General features: G+C 42.0%; 1 protein-coding gene across 3 annotated transcripts; it reads right to left on the bottom strand.

Annotated features, from left to right (window-relative positions):
- Positions 1-282: 282 nt before the first annotated feature.
- Ncoa4 (nuclear receptor coactivator 4) lies at positions 283-22,482 on the bottom strand. Of its 3 annotated transcripts, none has more exons than XM_048421412.3 (10): positions 22,330-22,482; positions 9,087-9,241; positions 7,249-7,389; positions 6,999-7,087; positions 6,704-6,812; positions 6,195-6,284; positions 5,074-5,217; positions 2,749-3,765; positions 2,381-2,509; positions 283-1,695 (listed from the first exon to the last, which is right to left on the bottom strand). In XM_048421412.3, the coding sequence occupies exons 2-10, from the start codon at positions 9,225-9,227 to the stop codon at positions 1,690-1,692; spliced, it is 1,866 nt and encodes a 621-aa protein (XP_048277369.3). In that variant the 5' UTR covers positions 9,228-9,241; positions 22,330-22,482; the 3' UTR covers positions 283-1,689. The 3 variants fall into 3 exon arrangements, with proteins under 3 accessions (XP_048277369.3, XP_048277370.3, XP_048277371.3); XM_048421413.3 differs by lacking the exon at positions 22,330-22,482 and adding an exon at positions 15,938-16,057; XM_048421414.3 differs by lacking the exon at positions 22,330-22,482 and adding an exon at positions 15,652-15,743.
- Between the last annotated feature and the right edge of the window lie 504 nt (positions 22,483-22,986).

Genomic DNA, 22,986 nt, shown 5'->3' with positions numbered 1-22,986 from the left:
GATTAAATACTAAGCAACTCTGGCTGCTTGGTTGAGAAAAATACACTAGGATATTTTTGAATATATCTACTAAGGGGAAATCTGGCAGAAAAAAAAAAACAAAAAAAACAAACCGATTGCACTGTTGTGTGCATGTGTGCTTTTAAATAAAAATATATGTAGTTTTTTAGGGAAAGGCTGAAAATGATAGGGCTCATAAGTTCCTTGTATATTTATACTGTTTATTGCATCCTTACCAAACATTAACATTTTGAGCTTTACAGATAACACAAACAACTGTGATGTGGCCATTATGCTTTTAATGGAGATAAAAAATTTAATCAATGCAAAAGAATGTTTTATGTATCATTAGCATAGTGATTAGCTTAAATTACATTTTAATAATGTAAAATACAGTGTGTTAGACCTCAAAAGAGAAACTACAAAGTTCCCTGCAACTTAAGATGTTGGGAAGGCTCTTTAAATTGTTTTTACCCACCAACTTTATAATACTCAGTGGTATCTGGGGAGGCTCCTTTCAGCTGTGATCCAGAGCTTTACTAAAGCTGTATGGTAATGTCACTATGAGACCATAAAGTTTTCCCACAAATACTTCCAATAGGCAGTTCAGAGGCTTAATAGTTCAAAGCATAGAAAGCAACTAAGTTATCTTGGAGAATTGTAAAATATCAATCCTGCTACTCTCCTACAGAGAAACTTTCTAAAATGTAAGCATAACTCAAGGTCCTATGAAGATTCAATAAACACTCCAAGGCACAAGTGTTGAACACAGCCTGTTGATCAAGATGTCATTGCACTGTACTTTTGGAGATTCAGGATGCTGTGCTTGAAGTGACAGGACATTGACTTTATCCCTAGTTAAGAGCACCAGGTGTCAAGCTCAGCTTCCATTTACACAGGGTACACCAATAAATCCTAAAGGGTGATAGGTGGTCAGTACTACATTCCTAACACATCTTGCCTTTCTGTTTTTGTTGGCTTGGGGCTCTTTAAAGCAAGGTTTGTAGAACTTCAGGGGCTCTGACTGCCCTAAAAGTGGTCTTGAAGCAATAAAGAGCTTAGTAGATACTTGGAAAGGAATAAAGGCAGCAATTGCAGTAGCTTAATTTCTTTTGAATGAAAAATGTTAGAAATGGCATGTAGGCTAAATATCTGATCAATATCAAAAATTGCAATATAATTAATAGACATTTAGTAGGGGGAAACATACTGTATTGGCAGGGCTAATTACTTCTGTGAAATATTCTATATAATATATCAACTGAACAAAAAAATTTCAAACCACTAGAAGTTCATAGCAAGAGAAACAGCTAAAAGGCAATCAAAAGTCAGAAAAGTTTACTAGTTTTAGAACACATTGACACACTTGATATAGAAATATTTCACTTTTAAAACTAGTGTTTGCCGTGGAAGCTGCTAAAGGCCAGTGTCCAAAATGCTGTTTCTAGTAAGGGAGTCAGTTTGGTTAGTGCTTCTATAAGAAGGAACTGCAATACCTTAGCATTAAGCCTCTTTCACACACTAGCTCATAATTGGATGATTTCTGTTTACTAGTCCAAAACTAAGCAGGAGAGAAATGAAGCTGACTAGTCAGGCCTGGAATAAACAATGGCTTGGCAGGTCATAGTCGCTCAGCTCGAGGATGTGGTGATCTGCAGGAAGGCTGCTCAGTTCTAGTAGTCCATTACTTCACACCTGTTAAAAAAAGAGAGAGAGATAAAAGCCAACAGAAATCTCTGTTCACTGCAGACAGCAAAATTCTTTCCACTTTGAAATGGACTCTGTTCTTAAGATACCACAATCTGAGTCTGGAGAGATGGCTCAGCAGTAAAGAGCACTGAGACTGCTCTTCCAGGGGACCCAGGTTCAATTCCCAGCACCCACATGGCAGCTCATAACAAACTCCAGTTTTAGGGAATCTGGCATCCTCACACAGACATACATGCAGGCAAAGCATGAATGCACATAAAAATAAATATTTAAAAAAATCCATGAGAGGACAAGAGAATTACAGGCAGCAGATTGAAAAAGTCACTTAAGTATGATCAAATAAGTTCAAGTGTATAACATTTTAATGGTTTTCATTTACTACTCTGTGTGTTTGGTGCACACAGGGCATTTGTGCTATGGTGTGGATATAGGAGGCCAAAGGACAATTCTGTGGAGTCAGTTCTATCTAGTTTTACATATGTTACAGGGACTGAACTCAGGTTGTCAAGGCACTTTTCTTTTGCTAGCCCGCAGTACAGTAAAATTTTTAAAGTACTTCTATTCATGTACAAATGAATAGGAATATGGTTCAGTGAGGGAAAGCCTAAGTTGGTAATAATGGGCACACATTTATGGGCAGCTATGATAACAGTGTGGTGCAGGTACCCACCTGTAGAGGAGTTCTATACAGCCATTTGTCTTTATCAACTTTAAGCTGCATACAGGCAAAAAGATCACACACTGCAGGGAGGCCACGGAAGTTATGTTCTTCTTGTAAGGGTGAATTCAGAAATACTTCCTGCAAGAAGATAACAAAGATGACTACTAGGAGGTCAGGAACAGAGGTGGCAACTGCTGCTATAAAACAGGCTGAACTTTCTTTACTGCAGCATGGAGGCTAAGGACCTGGGAAATTCACAAATACAGTGGATTATAAAATCATCCATCCTGTTTATGACTTGGGAAAATTACTACCTTGGCCAAATTTAGCATAAATTAAAGCAGATTCAAATGGGGTAAATTTTGATGTCTGCTCACCTGGGCCTTCTTTCGAAGTAGCCACTTATCTTCTCCAGAGGAGAACTGGCTGAGGTTTCCCACTTTCTTTCCTGGTAAGACCCAGTCAGCAGTATTAAAAGGACGCCAGGAAGTGATCATAGGACCTTTAAGCATTTCTTTACCAGCTCTCTCCTCAGTAAGGGGCACTTCCTTAGGGTTTCTTCCTTTACATATGGGCCGAATAAGCCACTCTGACAGGCAACTGTTCCTTATGACTTGGAAGGGATCAGCAATTCTAGCAGGAGCCATTGCCTTGGGTGCCTTAGTTTGTTCTGTTAGCTCATTTCTGGAAGTGCAGAGCCACAGGTTCAGGAACTCTTTGTATTTCTCAGGCTCAGATTTGGGTTCCACAGGCATTCCATTCTTATCTTTCCCTTCGTTCTTCAGAAGCCATTTATACACAGCTTCCTTCTCACAGTTGTCATCACACACACACTCTGCAAAGCTTGTGCAGGGTTCGTTGGCTCTGCATACTTCCTCTACTCTACACGGGTCCTGATGGTTCTGGACAAGCCAGCCCTCAGTGCTTATGCCGGGGACCGTAAGTGGTTTTTTGGCCTCCAAGTGGTCATTCAGGCATTTCAAATTACCCAGGTTCTCAATCTCCACACCTCTGGGCTGGTTGCCCTGACAGTTGGTACAGGAGTCAGGCTTGACAAGCCAATCATTCGCATTGTAGGGCTCTTTGAACACCTGGAATAAAAGGTTAAACTTCTCACTGGTTTCACAGCTGCCATTCTCAGGCTTCTCCAGTTCACAAGGTTCTTGGGGAGTCACCAACCAATCCGACAGGTCCAGTTCATCTTGATCAAGGAGCTCTATATCTTGGACCTTTTCAGCTTCAGTAGAGAAAGAGCTGGTGTTGCAATGGCTGTTACACTTTGAGGAACTTGGTTTTCCAGGAATGTCTTGTTGATGACTGTTGAGGAGCCAGTTCTCTAAGCCCTTTAGATTGCCCCAGGCATTGCTGAAGAAACTACAGGTTCTGGCAGAAGTCTATACAGAAGTAACCAAAATTAATGTTTAATTTGCCAGAAAAAAATAGTAAAATACATATTTACATGAAAACTCCATATTCTATAATCTTTTAAAAGTATGAAATGGAAACTAAAAATATATGTAGCCTTGTTTTAAATTTTAGAAAAGGAAACTAGTTTTTATATAATGCCAGTATGATATAGGTCAGAAACATTCAAAGTCTAACAAGCATAAAAAGATTCAACTGCTGTAAAAGCAAAACTGATACTGTGAAAATGAAAGAAACTAACGTGACGACTAACGGAGAGGTGGGGTGGTTGTGGCAGTTTTAGAATGACCTCACAGGCCATAGATTTGAATGTTTGGTTTTCAGATAATTTAAGAAAAAGAAGGTGTGGGATTGTTGGATGAAGTGTATTCACTGGGTGTGAACTTTGAGGTTTCAAAAGTCCATGCCAGGTCCAGTGTCTGTCTGTTTCTCTACTTCCAATTTATAGATAAGATGTAAGCTCTCGGCCTGCTCCAGCACCCTGCTTGCCTGCCACCATACTCCTTGCATGATGAGTCATGGACTCACCCTGTAAGCAAGCACCCACTTCAATGTTTTCTTCTATAAGCTGCCTTGGACCTGGTGTTTCTTCACAGCACATAGAAAAAGTAACTAAGACAGTGGTGAATACTCCACTGATAACTTCCTAGAAAGCCATATTAGCACAATGTAACAAAAGTCCAAAGGGTACTATGCAGAATTTAGGAATCCAATTTATAGGAATTTACTCCTAAGGAACTAATTAGCTCTAAAGTATAGGGGGCAGAATCTTAAGTTCCAGCCAACCGATGAACTATATGTGATCAATCAAATGCATTCTGTATTTACCACAATATTATTTACAGAATGATTTTTATTTACATATATGTACAGAAAATGATGTAAAGAAAAATGTTTTATTGGGCTGGAGAGATTTCTCAGTGGTTAGAGCACTGAGTGCCCTTCCAGAGGACCCAGGTTCAGCCCCCAGCACCCACATGGCAGCTCACAACTGTCTGTAACTCCAGTTTCAGGGCACCCAACACCTTCACCCTGACATACATGCAAAACATCAATGCAGATAAAATAAAAATAAATAAAAATTTTAAAATGTCTTAATGTCATTTCAGTAGGAATTATCGACAAGTATTTTGAAAGATTTTTTTCTTTTCTAAACCTTCTACCTATAGTGATTTCAATCTTGTAATTAAAAACATGACCTTCTATATAATGCTAAAAAACAAAGACAAACTACTGTTAGCCCAACCTCCCTCAGAAACAATAAAGGCAGCACACACCTGACTGCTCTCCAAGGTCTGCTTTGGGGTAAGCCAGTCCTGTGGGTTGGTACTAGGTACATAAGGAGCCTGATGACCAATAGCAGGTTTGCTTACAAGAAGCCATTCACTGAGAGAAGCCGCTGTGCTGCTGGATGCTGACTTCTGCAAGCCATGAAAAAAAAGCAAAAAGAAAACCTTTGCTGCTTAATAAAGAAGCACTAAACGCAGGAGAAAATTCACCAGAAACAGGAGACCCAAGCACTCTTTACGTTGGGTTACTTAGTAACCTTGACGTCACATGCCTTCCCTGAATCAATTTAAGGTTTTGTTTTTGCTTTTTTTCTTATTGACCTAGTGAGATGGATCAGCGGGTAAGGGCACCTGTCACAAAGAACAATTGACCTAGTTTAATCCTCTGGATCTCCATGGTCCTCTGATCTCCACACAGGCACCATGGCCTGTGTATCCTGCCCCATACCCATACATACACAAACATAATTTTTAAAACTTACTGTGTGAGAGGGCACACGTGCTATGGTATGTGTAAGGAGGTCAAATGACAACTTTGTGGAGTTGAGCTCCTTCCAACTTTACGCAGGTTCAACAGATTGAACTTAGGTAACCTGCAGGGTAAGCCTTTATCCCCTGACCCATCTTACCAGTCCCAATCTTCACAATTACAAAACAAGACCAGGAATGGTGGTGCACACCTACAATCTCAGCACTCTGGGAGGCCAAGACAAGAGAGCTCCAAGGTGAAGCTAGCTTGAGTTATATAACTATTCTAAGTCTGACTTGCTATATAGTTAGAGCCTGTCTCAAAACAACACAGCTGACTGCTAGAGTTCTTTTAACTCTGATGTTTTCAATCTTTTATTCACTTGTTTTTTTTTTTAACAAACACATCTATCTGAATTACAGACTACCAAGGAAAAACCCATATCAGTAACAATGTTAATGATTTCCACTGAGCTGATTACTTTTCTCATTAAATCTATAAAACAACTAAACTTGACATCTGGTGCTTCAAGAGAGGCATTCAAGTGGATGCCTTTTACAAATAACAGCAAATAAAAATGGTTATCAAGACAAAAGAATTCATAAATAACCCAGTTACTAGAAACAAAACTGCAGTTTACCTGCTCTGGCACCTGGATATAGCCTCTTTTCTCTAGGAAAGGCCCAGTATTTGAAGAGCTAGCATGAGGCATCAGGTGCTCGGGAATTTGCTATCAAGAAGAAGAGAATCACATTATTTATGTTTTTCTACCAAAATAGTATAATCCCTAAATTTCAAAACCATTGAGCAAAGCATTCTACTTTCATTGAGGTACTATTCACTGTAACTCCAATGGGCTATAATATAAGGAAGGTAATGATCAGTTTGGGTTATCTATGTCATCATAAGAAATGTTTAAGTATACAAGTGGCAGTAGTCTGATTTAAACAAGACACAAATGATACTAAACCATTCAAACCATAACACTTATTTTTAAATGTATCAGAATATTTTTAAAGACAGAGGATGAGCCTTAAGTATTCTCAGTGAATCGGTAACAATCTCCACCTACCAACCTACAGTTCTGATCATCCAGAAGGCTACTGACTTGAAGTACCCTAGGAAATAGCTGAAATTAACACCACTTACAATTGTCTTAAGGGATCCAAATGTGGTGATGGTCTGGCGCAGAGCAGATGTGTCTGCTTCAAAGAGCAGGACAGTTGAATCTTCAGGCTTAAGAGTCAAACTACCCAGTCTACGGAAGTGATAAAATTGAGATATTTTCAGAGGAATACCAGTATTAGCAAGTATAACGTATACAAAAAAACTAGGATGGTTTTACACAAGAATAGAAAGTCAAGTTAAATCCAACTTGCAAATCTGACTTGTTTTTATGCCTACAAGAGTAGAGCAAAGTCAAAACAAGTAAAAGGTCCTTTACCTCTCTAGGCACAGAGAGACTTGATTGGCGAGATCTTTGTTCTGGGTGTACTCCAGTTGATGAATAAGACAACTGAACTGGCCCATTAGCTACAAGAAACATGAAACCATCTATTTACAGTTAAAAGTATCCAAGCTAATAAGTAACAGATTAAACTTTTATCTGACATATTAATAATTCAAAGCAGATAAAACATTGTCTAGAATCTAGAACATGTGCCTAACGCAGTTTAGCCACGTAGTCCGCTTACCCAGTAAAGCTGCTGAGCCTGTTGTTGTAGTGTCTCCTCTTTAAGCTGATAGATGAGATCTACCTGCTCATTGAGCCATACCTCACGGCTCCGCAGGCATTCTAGATGGCGACTTATGCAACTGTGGATCTGAGCTTTGACCTAGGAAATGCATGGGAGCAGATACTAAATACTTGTTATAAGCCAAGGAATGACAATTCCCATAAAACACCAATGCTCTTAAACTTTTCAACATACATTCAAAAATTTGCCTACAATTACAGCAACCCCATGAAGTCCTATGAATCCTAATTAAAGAATTCAAGGCTAATAGGTATACGTAACTTCTAAAATCCATCTTCATTCCTCCTCCTCAGAGGATCAGGCTTATTTTGCATATCAGCAATCAAAAGAAAAAGATACAGCAGGGATACTAATCCCCCTCAGTTATCCTGACAACTTTAAGCTTTCCAAGTGACGCACACTTTTAATCCCAGCACTCAGAAGGCAGAGGCAGGTGGATCTCTGAGAGTTCCAAGCCAGCCTGGTCTACAGAGCTAGTTGCAGTTCAGTCAAGGCTACAAAGAAACCCTGTCTCAAACCACCCTCTCCACCAAAAGAAAAGAAGAGGAGAGGGGAGGGAGGAGAAGGAAGTGAGGAGAAGGGAAAGGAGCAAGAAGAGGAGCAAGGAAAGGAAAGAATAGATACTTTCTATCTAGTCTGTGTTCTTTTTTGCATGGAATAAGCAGTCCATTTATAGTAAACAAGTTTAATACAGGCATGAACCATCTCATCAAAAGCAAGGAGACCATTAGGGTGGATAGTTTAGGTAAGTAATAAACTAATGTTCCTCTATTCCCTATGGTGGGATGCCTCACTCAGCCTTGATAAGTGTGTGTGTGTGGGGGGGGGGGGGGATCGTGGTCCTGCCTCAACTTGATAAGTCATGCTTTGTTGACTTCCATGGGAGACCCTCCCCTTTCTGAGACATGGATGGGGCAGGGCATAGAAAGGGGGGAATGGGAGGAGAGAAGGGTGGGGAAACTGGTTGGTATGTAAAATAAATTTTAAAATTTAGTAAAAAAATGAATAAACTAATGTTCCTAAGAGTGTATACAATGATTCACATTTTGTCTATATACAAACATTTTGAGGGAAAAATTCAGGATAGCTATAAATCATTCATGGGCATTCACATAAGTATATCCCCTTTGGAAAAAGTTGTTTTCTATGTCATACATTACTTGAAGTATTCACCAGAAGAATGCTATTGGAACTAACAAATTTCACTCTGACTTGCAGAATGAGAGTCATTTAGAGACTATACAACTTAAATCATGCTACCAACAAGTTAAATGGGAACATAACAAAGTGCCATTTTATATATCAAAAAGGTACAGCCATATCAGAGACCACAGCACATACTTTTAATCCCAGCACTCGAGAGGCAGCAGATCTCTGTGAGTTCCTGGCCAGTCTGATCTACACAGTGAGTTCCAAGACAGCCAGGTATACATAAATAGACTTTGTCTCAAAAAAAAAAAAAATACTGCTCACTGCTCACTCTCTCTGTTACTATGCATGACTGGGTAACAAGAGTTACACAAAGGAGCAATCAAAACACATGTTGAATAACAAATCTCCAAGTAGATTCTCAGATTCTTCCAGCATCTGACTTATTTCCCTATGGGATCAAAAGCCCCTGAATGCCAGAGAGAGAATTAATTAGGGTTCAGAAACTGCAGGATACAGAATCAAACTTTCTGGACGGCACGGAGAAGTTAAGTCCTTAGAAGCTGAGTGCTCTAAAGCAGCCTTGTGCTGCAGCCAGAGCAAGGAAGAGGAAGCACACAGCATACCTCTCGTAAGTTATCTTTAATTTGCTGTTCAGCCCGGAGTACTCCACCAATAGCAAGCTCCAGTTCCCTCCGTGCATCACTGCACCTCAGAAGTGTTTCTCTATTACTGTGGCAGCCACTCTGTTCCAGGGAAGTATTCATTCTGCTCACTGTTCCTTTAAAAGAAAGAAATCCAAATAGCACCATAATTACAACACCCAAACCACATTTTGATTGTGGCTCAAATGGTTACTCCAACCAGCTCTCACTACTAACAATTTTGGTGATTTTCACACATTCTCAATACATACATACTGCCTCCCTTCCCTACCTAACCTGTTTCTGCTAGAAAACTCCAGCATACGCCTATAATCCCAGCACTCAGGAGGCAGAGGCAGGCATGATCTCTGTGAGTTCGAGACCAGCCTTGTCTAGAGTTCCAGGACAGCCAGTGCTACAAAAAGAAACCCTATCTCAAGAAAGGAGGAGGGGAGAGAAGTGAAGAAAGAAAATTCTGATTTCTTTGGAGGACACTTTACATGTGAACATATATATCTGAGGAAATACACCAATAGTCCTGAATTAACAGGACACATGCTGATGAAAGTGTTAAACCACTTTGGTACTAAAAGGCTGTAATCCCAGCACTGGGTGGGTGAGGGACTCATACATACATGACCCCATCTCAAAAGACAACAAAACAAAAACACCCAGCATTAATAGGATTCTAGACTACAGGTGTGGCTCAAGGTAGAAATGACTCTCCTATCACGTGTGATTCCCTGGGTTTTATCCCTGCAGCTACAAAAAATATAATAAACGACAAAAAAATGGACTTGAGATATAAAAGAGGATATAAAGCTAATTGTTCTTCAGGTTCAAATTCTGTTATGGATGTTTGTTCTAGTGATAAAGTTAAGTGCATAAATATATGATAGTGAAACGTATACAATCCAACGTGATCCACAACCGCGTCAGAAGTGCTATTCAAACTGTTCACTAAAGACAACAGGGGCTTTGGGTCTGGTAACTTTAGTATGTAATTCTGTAGACTTCCAAGTTTTTATAATAAAATTTATGAAGATATAGGAACTGGAGAGATTGTCCAGTAGTTAAGAGTGCTTGGTCCTCGTTCAATCCCCAACACCCACCTCAGGTAGTTTACAACCACCTGTAACTATAGCTCCAGGAGATCTAACACCTTCCGGCCTCTTTGGACACCCACATAAACAGGACAGCCAGACACACAAAAGTATCTTTTTAAAAATAGTATTACAGGGAGCTGGAGAGATGCTTCAGTAGTTAAGAGCACTGCTGCTCTTCCAGAGGCCCTGGTTCAATTCCCAGCATCCACATGGCGGCTCACAACTGTCTGTAACTCCAGTTCCACAGGACCTAACGCCTTCACACAGATATACATGGAGGCAAAACATCAATAGCCAGAAAGTTTTCCTGAGTATAAACTGACACAATAATTCCATGCAATTTAGATATAAACGATTTTTTAAAAAAAGAATTTAGTGTAGGTTGGTACCAAGGGTTCTCTGAGATTAGGAGAGACGCACAAGCGGGAAGAAAAGCAAATGATATAATAAGATGAACAACGACGAAGCAGATTTGACAAAGCTCAAAGCTGGTGTCTAACTTGGATAGATTTGGAATTGATATGGTTTATAAAAACTTAGAAAAAGCAAGCATAGGAGTGGGGTTGTAGCTCCAATGGCAGACTGCTTGCCTAGCATGAACCCCTTGGTTTGATTGTTGACACTACGTAAAGCAAGTGTTGCACCTGAAACCCAAGAACTACTGAAGTAGAGGCCGAAGATTCGAAATTCAAAGTCACCTGATTATCTATCCTCAGCTACACAGTAAGAAAAGGCAGTGAATAGTCAGGAGTCCAAGAGGGGTCAACCAAGCTTCTGGGTAGTTTCTTTGTTTTTTTTTTTTTGTTTTGTTTTGTTTTTTTTAAATATCTTTCCTCTAATTACTGGAATTGAAAACAGAAGGCAGATATTAGAAACAATCTAGATCTGTGACAGAAACAGATCCCAAAACTATTTCTATGTAGCTTTAAACCTAATAAAGCAAATAGTTTTTGTTTACACTTTCATGGTGACAATTAGAAGAGAATTTAAAAAAAAAAAGATGGAGATCTTGTTGAAAACAAATTCTGAGTTGGTACTCTACTGGAAATATGCAGTATTTAATTTGGATGTATTCGTCACAAGACTACTTTGTCCTGTGATTATTAGGCTAAAAATTATTTCTGAGTAACATGCTATGGAGACATTTAGAAAACGGAAGGAGGCCTCAAAAGCTTGGACGGAAAACAGAACACAAAAAAAATCTCCAAACAGGAAGGCTGTCTGACCTAGATAAGTAACTCTCCAGGAGGCCATGGTTACTACTCTCCACTACTTGGAGACCTGTCTAGTAGGATCAGACTTCTTCAGAATCGCCCAGGGAAAGGAATGGTTTAGCAGACTGCCCAACAGTCCGAAGGCAATGACTCTGGCTCAGCAGCAGCATCCTGCTTAGAGGGATCACAATGGCTGCCTGCCCATTCGAGGCAAAGGGACATTCTGGATTTGCCTTGACAGCATCCCCAAGGCTAGGTTTCACATTAGTCTGAAAGCCGGTTAGGGTCAATACTCAGAAATAAACTGGGGAACTGGAGAGATGGCTCTGCAGTTAAACACTCTGGTTGTTCTACCAGAGGACTGGGTTCAATTTCCAGCATCCACATGGTGGCTCAAAAACGTTTGTAGCTACAGCCTCAGGGGACCTCAGACACTATCCACATAAGTCATATATAAATAAGTGCAAACACATAACATATTTTTTTAAAAAAAGAAAGAAGAAACTTGTAAGAAGATGAAGCCCAGTAGGCTTTCTTACCCTGCTTCAGCAAAGAATTCAGATCGAGGAACTTCTGAGTTCCTACCGAAAACTCAAAGTTCAGTAAATTTCCTAACTTCCCACTTGCTGACTCTGTACCTCAGTCTGTTTACCCACAACGACCTACAGAAGGAAGGACTTCCTCAATTGCATTTGTCAGAAGCCCCTGTGGAATTTCCTAACCCTGGAAACAGCAGCTGTATTAATTCATGTTTCCATCTCATATAACTGGGCTTCACGGGTACTGGAAAGCCCTGCCGACGCCACACCACCATCGCCACGTTACCATCGCCTGCTCCACATGCATGACCTGTGGCTATTTTCCCTACAGTCTTCACTTGTGCCAAGCTTCTCAGGCCCTCACTTGTGTGGAATGCTCCAATGCTTGACACTATGAAAATTTTAATTAAAATATTGCTTTACAGTGTGAAAACCCCACAATTCTAGAACAAGCCAGAAACACTCAAATACAACTATAGCAGGCTGTACTACTTGATCCGTAACGGGAATCTTTTAAATCTAATCACAGGCATGTAGAAGTGTCCAGGAGCGGACACAGACAAAACACACAGTGGGTCATAACTGAGATCTCAGCACTCAGGAGGCTAAGGCAAGACTGCAGAGAGTTCAAAGCCCGCATTCATTACACAGTGAATTCCAAGACATCCTGGGCTACAATGTGAGACTGTCTCAACAAAACAAAAGGTTCCTAGTTGATTGTTTTCTTGTCACCAATGAGATGTTTTTACCACACAGTCATATTTTTTTTTCAACTTAAAATGGGTACTGTCTTTCAAACACAGTCGTCCTGTTAAAAGCTCACAATCGTACAATCTCAGCCTCCAAACACTTGGATTACAGGCATGTGCCACAGCTGCTGACTGCCTACTCCTGGTGTAAAGAATAAGGCCATTACAGCCTGGCAGTGATGGTGCATGTCTTCAATCCTAGAACTTGGGAGGGCGAGGCAGGTGGATCACTGTGAATTTGAGGCCAGCCTGATCTACAGAGCAAGTTTTAAGACAGTTGGGGCTACACAGAGAAACCTTGTCTAGAAAAACAAAACAAACAAACAAAAAACTAAATAAATAAATAGAAAGAAAAGGCCATTACAAACAACTACTCATGGAAGACTCAACTAGGCTAAAGTGAGAAGGTATCTGTGTATGAGGACTCTTTCTTTTTTTTTTTTGGTTTTTCGAGACAGGTTTCTCTGTAACTTTTGAGCCTGTCCTGGAACTAGCTCTTGTAGACCAGGCTGGCCTCGAACTCAGAGATCCGCCTGCCTCTGCCTCCCAAGTGCTGGGATTAAAGGTGTGTGCCATCACCGCCTGGTGAGCACTGACCATTGTTACTGTCTATGGTTCTGAAACAGGGTCTGACAGGCCTGGAACTCTGTATATAAACCAAGCTGGTCTCTAACTCACAGAACGCCACCTGCTTCTGTTTCTCAAGTGCTAGGATTAAAAGCACTCGGTCACTTTTTACCACTGCAGTTAATACTGTTAGCAGGTTTAGCTGAGTGATGGAAACCTTAAAAACCTCCACCTCTTGAGTGCAGATAGCAGTACAGAAGTACAGCAGCAGCGGTGGCGCACGCCTTTAATCCCAGCACTCGGGAGGCAGAGGCAGATCTCTGAGTTTGAGGCCAGCCTGGTCTACAGAGTGAGTTCCAGCACAAGATCCAAAGCTACAAAGAAACCCTGTCTCAAAAAAAAAAAAAAAAAAAAAGAGAGAGAGAGAGAGTTAAGTAGAGACTATGCAATCTATGCAAACTTAGGAAGTACAGTCTAATCATAAATATACAGTTTAGATATACATGATTTCGACATATAAAATACATCTTAAATTTTCAAACTACTGCCCCAGCGCTTTCAAACAATTGAACTACATTCATTTTCCCCAGAGTTGTGTGTCTATGTATGTGTTGTTTTTGTTTTAACTTGTTTCTAAGATGCCTGCACTAAGTTTTAGAGTACTGAAAAATGTGAAGGAAACACATTCAATCCTCAACCACCACTGTCCCTCAGCAAAAACAAAACCCTCAAGTTTGTGGGGGTGGAGTATCTATATGCAACACACATATCTAGTTATTAAGTCCAAATATCTTTGAACCAGTATTGAGCAACCAACCACAAACTAAAGATAATTTGGTATCACATGTTTTGACCCTAAGATTTCCAAAAAGCTGTAATTCTCATGATCCACACTAACCACAAACTGAAAGATGGAAAGGTTTACTGTGGGCACAGCTCAGTGGAAAGTGTTTAAAAGGCTTGGGGTCTTGAGTTCAACTCTCAATATCAATAACACAATTAAATAAAACCTTTGCTAGCTTAGTACAGTACCCACATTTCATGAACCCAAAGGCCTACAGAGTATAAATGACATATCCATCCATACACATATGCATATGTACGTACATACGTACGCGTGTGTGTGTGCGTGCACACATCTCTGGAGAATGATGAGCCTGGTATCCTTTCTTTAAGATTTATTTTTATGTTATGTATATGAGTTTTGTTTGCATAAAGAAAGTGTACTACATGTGTACCTGGTACCTTGGAGGTCAAAAGGCATCTGATCCCTGGAACTGTAGTGACATATTGAGCAATGTAGGTGCTGAGAACCAAGCTGGTTGCCAGCAGGACAAATAAGTGCTTGTACATGTCCAATCATTTCTCCAGTCCCTAAATGATCCTTTTAAAGGGTCACAAGCACAGGGAGGGATTTGGATTCAGAACTAGGGTTCTCCAGGTCTGGTCCTGTGCTAGCTAGTCTACTTTAGAATATTTACCCATGAGTTATGTTTACCAAAATTAGTTTAAAATTAATGTTTTTAAGGGTTTACTATTAATTTTCATAGAGTCTCAATAAATTCTAAGCAGAATTTCAAAAGCATCTACCTTGGATGACAACTACAAAAATACACAGCACTGTCATGGCAGGCTCAGAGTGATTAAAATACTACCAAGTAACAGCAGGAGGAAATGAAGAAAAAATCTTTCAGTTCCAGTATCTGTATGTAATTATAACTAGTCCAAGGTTTAGATTTGTTTTGTTTTGTTTTTCAAGACAGGGTTTCTCTGTGGCTTTGGAGCCTGTTCTGAAACTCACTCTGTAGACCAGGCTGATCTCGAGCTCAAGAGATCCACCTGTCTCTGCCTCCCAAGTGCTGGAATTAAAAGCGTGTACCATCACTGCCCAGCTAGATCATCTTTTTTATTAAACATGGAACACACTAAGTAGACCAAGCCTGCCCCTGCTTCCAGAGTGCTAGGATTAAAGGCGGGTGCCCCACGCCTGGTTAGAAGAGATTATCTCTAACACTCCCCTCCAGCTCTCACAGTGTCAGCTTGCTCTCTGCCTCCAAAGAAAGCCCTCCACTTTTTACTGATTTTCCTGGCAGTTGAGTCAATAAAGCAGAAAAGGTCATAATGGACCCACAAAAGATATATATGTTCTATGGGTCAAAAGTCTGAAATACTGTCAACTGTGTGTTGCCTTTGAAGAGGCAACCTACATGAGACCATTTGTAAAATTTGCAGTGAAAAACTACCAGTTTAGTAACGGTAGTGGGATTTTGCAATTTCACCTTGAGCCATTTTTTGGCTTGTTTTTTCTTCTGTCAGTGAAAACAGGTTTTGAGTCACAGTATCTCAAAGATTATCCACTTCAAATTCTTTACCTTAGGCAGTGCTCTAATTGACCAGCTTCCACACGCAGCTGCTAGACCTCCAGCATTACTCTAAGCAGTAACCGAAAAGCGGCCGCAAAATTCTGTCACCTAATAGCAAAACTAAATAAGGTTTTTATGGTTCAAAAATTTTAAAACGGTAAAATTAAGCTAGAGCAGTAGTGACTCAAACAGCTTTCTAGGCTTCCCGTTGCCCTTTCTAGGAGCGGCTATAAAACCGCTCTCTCAGGGTTCCCCGCACGCATGCGCGCTCTCCTGGCCCAAGAAGCAGACTTACCTCTGAGTAAGGCCCGCGACACCAATTGCTGCGTGACCGCGGTCGACCACCTTTTACCCTGTGGGCAATCAGGTGCTCGGCCAGGTGGTGCCCCGCCCTGCACACGTCACGTCGCCCTCCCGCCCGCCACTCCACCCACTACAGCGGCCTCCGGGGGCCGAAGGCAGCTAGCTCCTCCAGCAGCCTCTCCAGGGTGCACGCCGAGGGCTCAGCTGCAAATCACTAACCAGAGGAAAAAAGGTGGGCCGGCAGCGGATTGCGACAGCGGTCCACCAGCTGGCTGGGGTTCACCCCAGAGCTATTTTGATTTGGTTTGGTGGTGAGCTCTGTTTGGGGTTTTGTTGTTGTTATTTATTATTTTTATTTTTTTTAGAGCTTAGAAAAGCTGTTGCTGCCGGGTTGTGGTGGCGCTAGCCTTTACTCCCAGAACTCCGGAGGTAATGACAGGCGAATATCTGTGAGTTTGAGGCCAGCCTGGTCTACAGGAGCTAGTTCCAGGACAGGCTCCAAAGCTACAGAGAAACCCTGTCTCGAAAAACAAAAAGAAAAAAAAGAAAAAGAAAAGCTCTTGCTAGCCGGGTCGTACACGCCTTTAATCCCAGCAGAGGCAGGCTCTGTAAATTCAAAGCCAGCCTGGTCTACAGGGCAGCCAGGGTTACACAAAAACCCAGTCTCGAAATAAAACAAACACCAGAAAAGCTTTTGCTATGTAACTAAGACCGGCCTGAGGTTCCAGAGTGCTGGAACTGGCAGGATACAAAAGGGGGAAAATGAACCAGGACATAGAAAGGGAAAAAATGTGTCTCATTCTGGTATTTACTTCATATCTTCTGCTTTCTGAGTAAAACTTCAACATAACTGGTAAAACCAAGCTCGTTTTCCTAAAGACGTTCCAGAAAAAGGGTATCAAAAACAACCAATTGCAACGGAGTGTGGTGCTCAAATCTGTAATCTCATGTACCCGGAGGAAATAGGATTGAGAGTTAAAGGGAATGTCAACCACATCAGAATTGAAGGTCTATTCAGGACACCAAATGAACACCCCCACCCCCACCCCACACACACACCCTGCTTACTTAAGGCCAGAATGTCCTGACCTTGAGTTGAACTCCTCTCCTCTCAGGCCCTAGCCCCAAACAATACACCTCAGAAAAACAGCAGTTTCCTGTAAAAACCTTAACTCTTTAGCAGCTTACATTCTTTCTTACTTAATGTTTAAAATTTACTCAACTTTTAAACGTTGCTTAATCTTTAAACCTTTCTGTAAATCACAACTTTTGAGTACTGCGACATAAAAAGAGTGGTAGACACTTAAGCGCAAAGCTCAGAGACTACTGGTCTTGGCTAGAGTAAGTACTTCTCTTATCTCGGCTTCAAGCAGACTAGTGCAGACATTCTTTCCTGAGGTGTGGCCAGGATCAAGCCAAGGGCAGTGTGAGCTGACTCAGCAGGACACTGGAGGCAGGAACAGTACAGTTAAGGACCTATTTTCTCTTTTCTATGCATATGAAGTGACTTTAGTGAACAACAAGAGTAAAACAAAACCAGGAGGGAAGATTAAGCATCCCTAGCCACCAAGCCCCAGACTCCGTGGTATCTCAGCGGCTAGTGGCTGAAGGAGCAGAAGGCGCTCCCGCGGCACCAGTTCACCAGCACGGTGTCTGAGATCCCAATTCAAACCTTCGTTAGAAAGAAAGAAAACAACTAATTCCAAATATCTTTTTTGATAAGATATTTGGTGAAGATAAAAAAAACTAGATGAATGAAAAATGTATGGTTCTCTTCATGGCAATCGCTGATATTAAAGAAAAACTGATGTTAATCAGGTAATCCCAGCACTCAGGAGGCTACAGCAGGACAATCATCCTTGCCATCCTGGGCTACACTATGAATTCAAAGCCAGCCTACTTATATAAACCAAGACTCTGTTCAAAACCGAGGGCGGGGAGGAGCACACCTAATCAGTGTGTGGGACTGCTGTGATTCTTGACATTGCCATTTTAATAAACTAAAAATCCCCTCTTTCCAACCATTCACTCTACCCTGGACAGCTTGGTTCTCCAGCAATGTTAGACCCTTCAAGCTGTGCGCAGCACAAGTCGCAAGCACTAGAAAGCCTTTCCTAAACAAACCCATCGTTCTTGGGTATTACCAGCCCACAGAACTGCCCCGCTGCCTTCTTGTGCCTACTCACATCTACACAGGTTTCCAGTAGAAACTCTAACACAAAGGCTCCTCATGTTGGTGACCCCAACCATAAAATTATTTTCATTGCTACTTCATAGCTGCAATTTTCCTACTGTTATGAATCCTAATGTAAATATCTGTGTTTTCCGGTGGTCTTAGGCGATCCCTGTGAAAGGGCCATTCAGCACCCGCAAAGGGGTGGGGACCACAGGTGAGAACTGCTGCTTTAATACATGGTGATCTTGTTAGCTCTGCTTTCTTAGCCTGGGACATCCGGGCACTGTACACACCTGGTATCATCTGCACCTTGGCATTAAGAACATGCTGTATGTTGGACAGAGTTGGTCTAATGAGAAAGGTGCCAATTGTACCAATGATTGTCTTTAACTTACCAGTGCTTTTAATACATCTTTTACTAAGGGATGGATAAATAATGTATTAATGATCAAATTCAGAGCAGCCACGATAACATGTATTTCGGTTATAAACATAATCAACTTGATGTTGCTCCATTAAGGAGTGTGGTATCAATTTAGGAAAGTAATTCAAAAGAGGAAAATGTTTCTAACACACTGTTCTCTTTTTTCCCAGTTTTGAAAAACGCCTGGCCTTGTGAATGCTAGGCAACACTTAAGCTACACCCTAGCTAGCCCTTGGTTTCTGACAGAGCTTCACAAAGTTCAAGCTGGCCTTGAATTCGGTATTCTAACCTCTTGCCTGGGTTCCCAGAACACTGGCAATAACACCCAGATTAATTTAGTTCCTTGTTTTGAATCAAAACAGAACTGGTGAGGGTGTCAGCACAGAAATCAAAATCCCAGGGTAAGTACTGAGAAAGACTTTTTAAAATGGCCAGATCCAAAAATCTTCATTCTGTAGACTCAGAACAACAACAGGTTTGAGAGGTAAAATGTGCACTATGTTTACAAACCAACTCAACATCTTTCTCCTCCGACTTTGCAGCACCATAGAAATTCCAGGTAGACTCTCAGTCTAGTGCTGTACCCTATCTTCAGCTTGAACTTCTTCCCCAAGAGAGCCAAGGACAGGAAAATGGCTACTCATCTGCACCACTATGAATACCACTTTAGTTCCAGCACTCAGGAGGCAGAGGCAGGCGGATCTGAGTTCGAGGCCAGCCTGGTCTACAGTGAGTTCCAGTACAGTCAAAGTTGTTATACAGAGAAACTCATTGTTGAAAAAGAAAAAAACAAAAAAGAAATATCTTATCTCTGTTTTTATATTTAACTATTGTGTGTTTTTCCTACAGAAGCAAACAAGAGATCATTTTTCCCCTCCCTAAAGCCTGAGAGACTAGCAATAAAGCCAAAATAAAACTTAAAACTTATCTGACGTATTATTTTGGAAGCTGTAATTGTTCATGTATGGAAAGACTGTTACTTACTGACAAAACAAACCTCATTAACCAATTTTGTTAGCTACTCACCCAACACCGAGCCAAACTGCTAGTTCTGCAGGGCAATCAAGGTCATGCCAAATGAACTATAAGCTCAAAAGTCCCAAGTAGAATCCTGGCCCTCCAGAAAAACACCTGGATTCTACTGCACAATCAAGCCAAGCAAAGCCAGGAATGCCTGCCTGCCTGGTGTAAGAGTGGTCACGAGCACACCATGAGTCATCCATGCTAGCTGGAAGACAAGTCAACAGAGTACCTACACCATAATTATTTAGTTCACTTGCCTGTGAGCCATCTAATTCAGGGAGTACGTGCAACAAGCTAGGATCTGGGGTATATTGACTGTAAGCTAACAAATGGCAGCTGAAATGTTAGTTTTAACAATTACAGAAGACACGCTGGGGAGAACAATACGGTGGCTCCTCTGTCAGACAAGCAGACAAAGTACTACTGGTGACACTGTCCAGAGCCAAAGTGCTCAGCTTGGCATAGACTTGACAGCTATACACTAGATATCACAAGCTTGCAGGTCCAAAAGTCTGAGTCTGACTGCTTCTTAGTCTTCTGACTAAGATCCAGAGTGAGTCTAAAACACTCAGCTGTATTTTAAAGGGGCCATTTAAGGCTTATGTAGTCAGTCATTCAAGTATTTGAGGTCTTGAACTGACAGGCAGTGTTGTTCCTGAGGCTACAATGGTGAGACTGCCATCTAGTGGAGACTTTGTGCCACTGGTTCATTGACAACACTAGATTTCTGAAATAAAAGGCAGGGTAATTAGCAGGCTCAGTGACTGTCTCTAAGCGCCTACCAGTGTATTAACACTGTATGTGTTAGCACCGGAAAACACTAGCCAAGAGACTCTCAGATGGAGAAGGGACATGTGCCACAATACTCAGAGGTTTTAAAACTCATACAGAGAACCCTGAGGTTTCTAGTAGTCTATGCTGATTTAATAAATTGGAGAGGGAGTAAGTCCCGCGTACTTATAAAATTAGACACAAACTCCCCTTTAAGAAGCAATTCTCACTGGGCGGTGGTGGTGCATGCCTTTAATCCCAGCATTTGGGAGGCAAAGGGAGGCGACTGTCTGTGAGTTCAAGGTCAGCCTGGTCTACAGAGCTAGTTCCAAGGCAGCTAGGACTGTGACACAGAGAAACCCCATCTCAGGGAAAAATAAAAATACAACAATTCTCCCTTCTGCAGTTCAAGGATTTCTACTTTTGAAAACCTTCCCTCAAAGGAATGATGTAACTGGAGAGATGATAAATCATGATAAAACCTTGGTCACTAATCCCTACCCCTAACTTTAAATGTCTAGGTTCTTTTCCTAGAGACTCAAAGAACTAAGAAAGAGGTAAAAGAGAGAAGTGAATGCAAGGGTTGTTAAAGTGCCAGAGGCTACACATCTCAGCTGAGCAGTTCTGCGGGTTAGCAAACCTCCTTTCCCAACAGCCAATCAGCTGGGTGTGGTGGCATGCACCTGGTAATCCTAGCAGAGATTCACGAGGATTCCTGCAGCCCAACCTGCCTCAAATAAGCAAAACAGGACTGGAGAGATGGCTCAGGGGCCAGAGTCCAGTTCTCAGGACACACATCAGGTGGCTCCCAAAGGCTTGTACCTCCAAGTGTTAAGCGGATGTGACATCCTCCTCTTAAACAAACAAAAAAATCCAAAGAGCAAATCATGTAGCTTGCTGAGCAGTAGAAATGAAATAAATCTCCACGGTGAATTTCTTTCCAAGATTCTGGTGTACTTTAAAGTTCAGAAATGTCACAGTGGGATCCTAACAGAGAACCAACTGACTTACCTGTCCCAAACACACTCAGGGAAATAACTCAAGAGCCCTACAACAATATTCCAAATTCCCAAGCAGGTGATAGAAAGTCAAGTCCTTCCAAAAGGAAGCCGCGATGGTGACCAGGTCCTACTGACCAGCACTAGTAAGAAAGCTGTGTGTGCTAAGAGGGTCAGGTACTCCAGCCCTCTGCCTTGTCATTATCGATCCATCCTCCCAAGTTCCAGCCTGTAGCTTTTAAGACGATATTGTTTCCACCACAGACTTAGTTACATCAGAGCAGGGAGCATGTCCATTTCTTACACTGCTATACCCTCGACAGCCTGAGCACACAGCATTTTATAAATGAGTGCCTGAGCAATGAATCAACAACCCTGCAAGCTCTTTCTTCTAATCAGCCCAAGGCAGAAATCAAGCTACTTTGGGGCGGGGGGGGGGGGGGGGATGCTGGGAAAATTAACTGGGATGTTAAGTAATACTATGTTCACGACACAAACAGCCTCCAACATCCCACCTTGCCAAAACACAAGAAATAGGAGCAAATATGCTCTGGATCAATAATGAAAAACAGGTCCACCTGGGACCGGAGACCCAGACAAGACACAGAAACAGGGCTGTCAACCACTGAAAAAGCAGGGAGGGACAGTCAGGAGAGGGTAGGAAAGGGATGGAAGAGAAGCTTCTCCAAGGCTGCAGGCTGCAAATCGGGGCCCAGGGACGGAGCATGTCGACATGGGGACCGGGGGGGGGGGGGGGACCGAGGGGGGAGACACCGGCCCAGCCCTGGGCAAGAAGGAAGAGGTGGTGACTCCGGATCGCGGGGGAGGGAGAGGAGTCCAGGCCTGCGGTGACGCCGGGAAGGGAGAGGCGACTGGGCCCGGCACGCAGACCGGCAGGATGGTGGGCCGGGGAGATAGCGCAGGACAGGCCACAGGCCAGGGCGAGGAGGGCAGCAATAGGAAGCGCGCCCGCCGGCCGCACTCGTCCTTACCAGCTGGCAGGGCTTCTTCCGGTGACCCGAGCGCACCTTGGACCGACCCAGACACCCAGCCACGAAAGAATCCGGCCCCGGTACGCGGAGTTCTCGCGATAGTGTGGCCTCCCTACCACGCCTCTCGTTAGCGTTCTGACACCACGCCTCTCGTTAGCGTTCTGACAGTTTCGCGAGATTTCCTTCCGCACTTGCGCAAAGCCTCTTTAGGGCTCAATGTGGAGGCGTGTGATAGTTTTCACTGCCCCTAATCTGGGTCCTTTTCAAGCCGATCAGTAAGTCAATTAAGTATTTTGAAGATGTGCTATGCTGAATGGAGAAGTACGCCAAGTGAGCCCCTCGCACCAAATGCGCGCACAAAGTAGATTTTATTTAGCTATAACATTCATATGCAAGAATACATGTCAGAAGATACAAAAGATCATAAATCACATGACTCCGTTATTATAGAAATCAAGGCAAATCCTTTTATTAAAAAATTTAGAAGCGATGCATAGTAATTGTACATAACTTTGAGGTCCTAACTTTCAATGCATGTAAACAGTGTGTGGGGGTCAGATGTGGGCGATCGCTATATTTATCATCTCTTTGTATTGTTAATTTAGAAAATTCTATCAACTAATTTATTTTGAAATAGTTAATCTTGGTATGGCAGCA

The sequence above is a fragment of the Myodes glareolus genome, chromosome 5 (assembly GCF_982192425.1).
Source record: "Myodes glareolus chromosome 5, mMyoGla1.1, whole genome shotgun sequence".
Lineage (NCBI taxonomy): Eukaryota > Metazoa > Chordata > Mammalia > Rodentia > Cricetidae > Myodes > Myodes glareolus.
The sequence above is the reverse complement of the archived record's forward strand: the minus strand, read 5'-3'. Positions and strand labels throughout refer to the sequence as shown.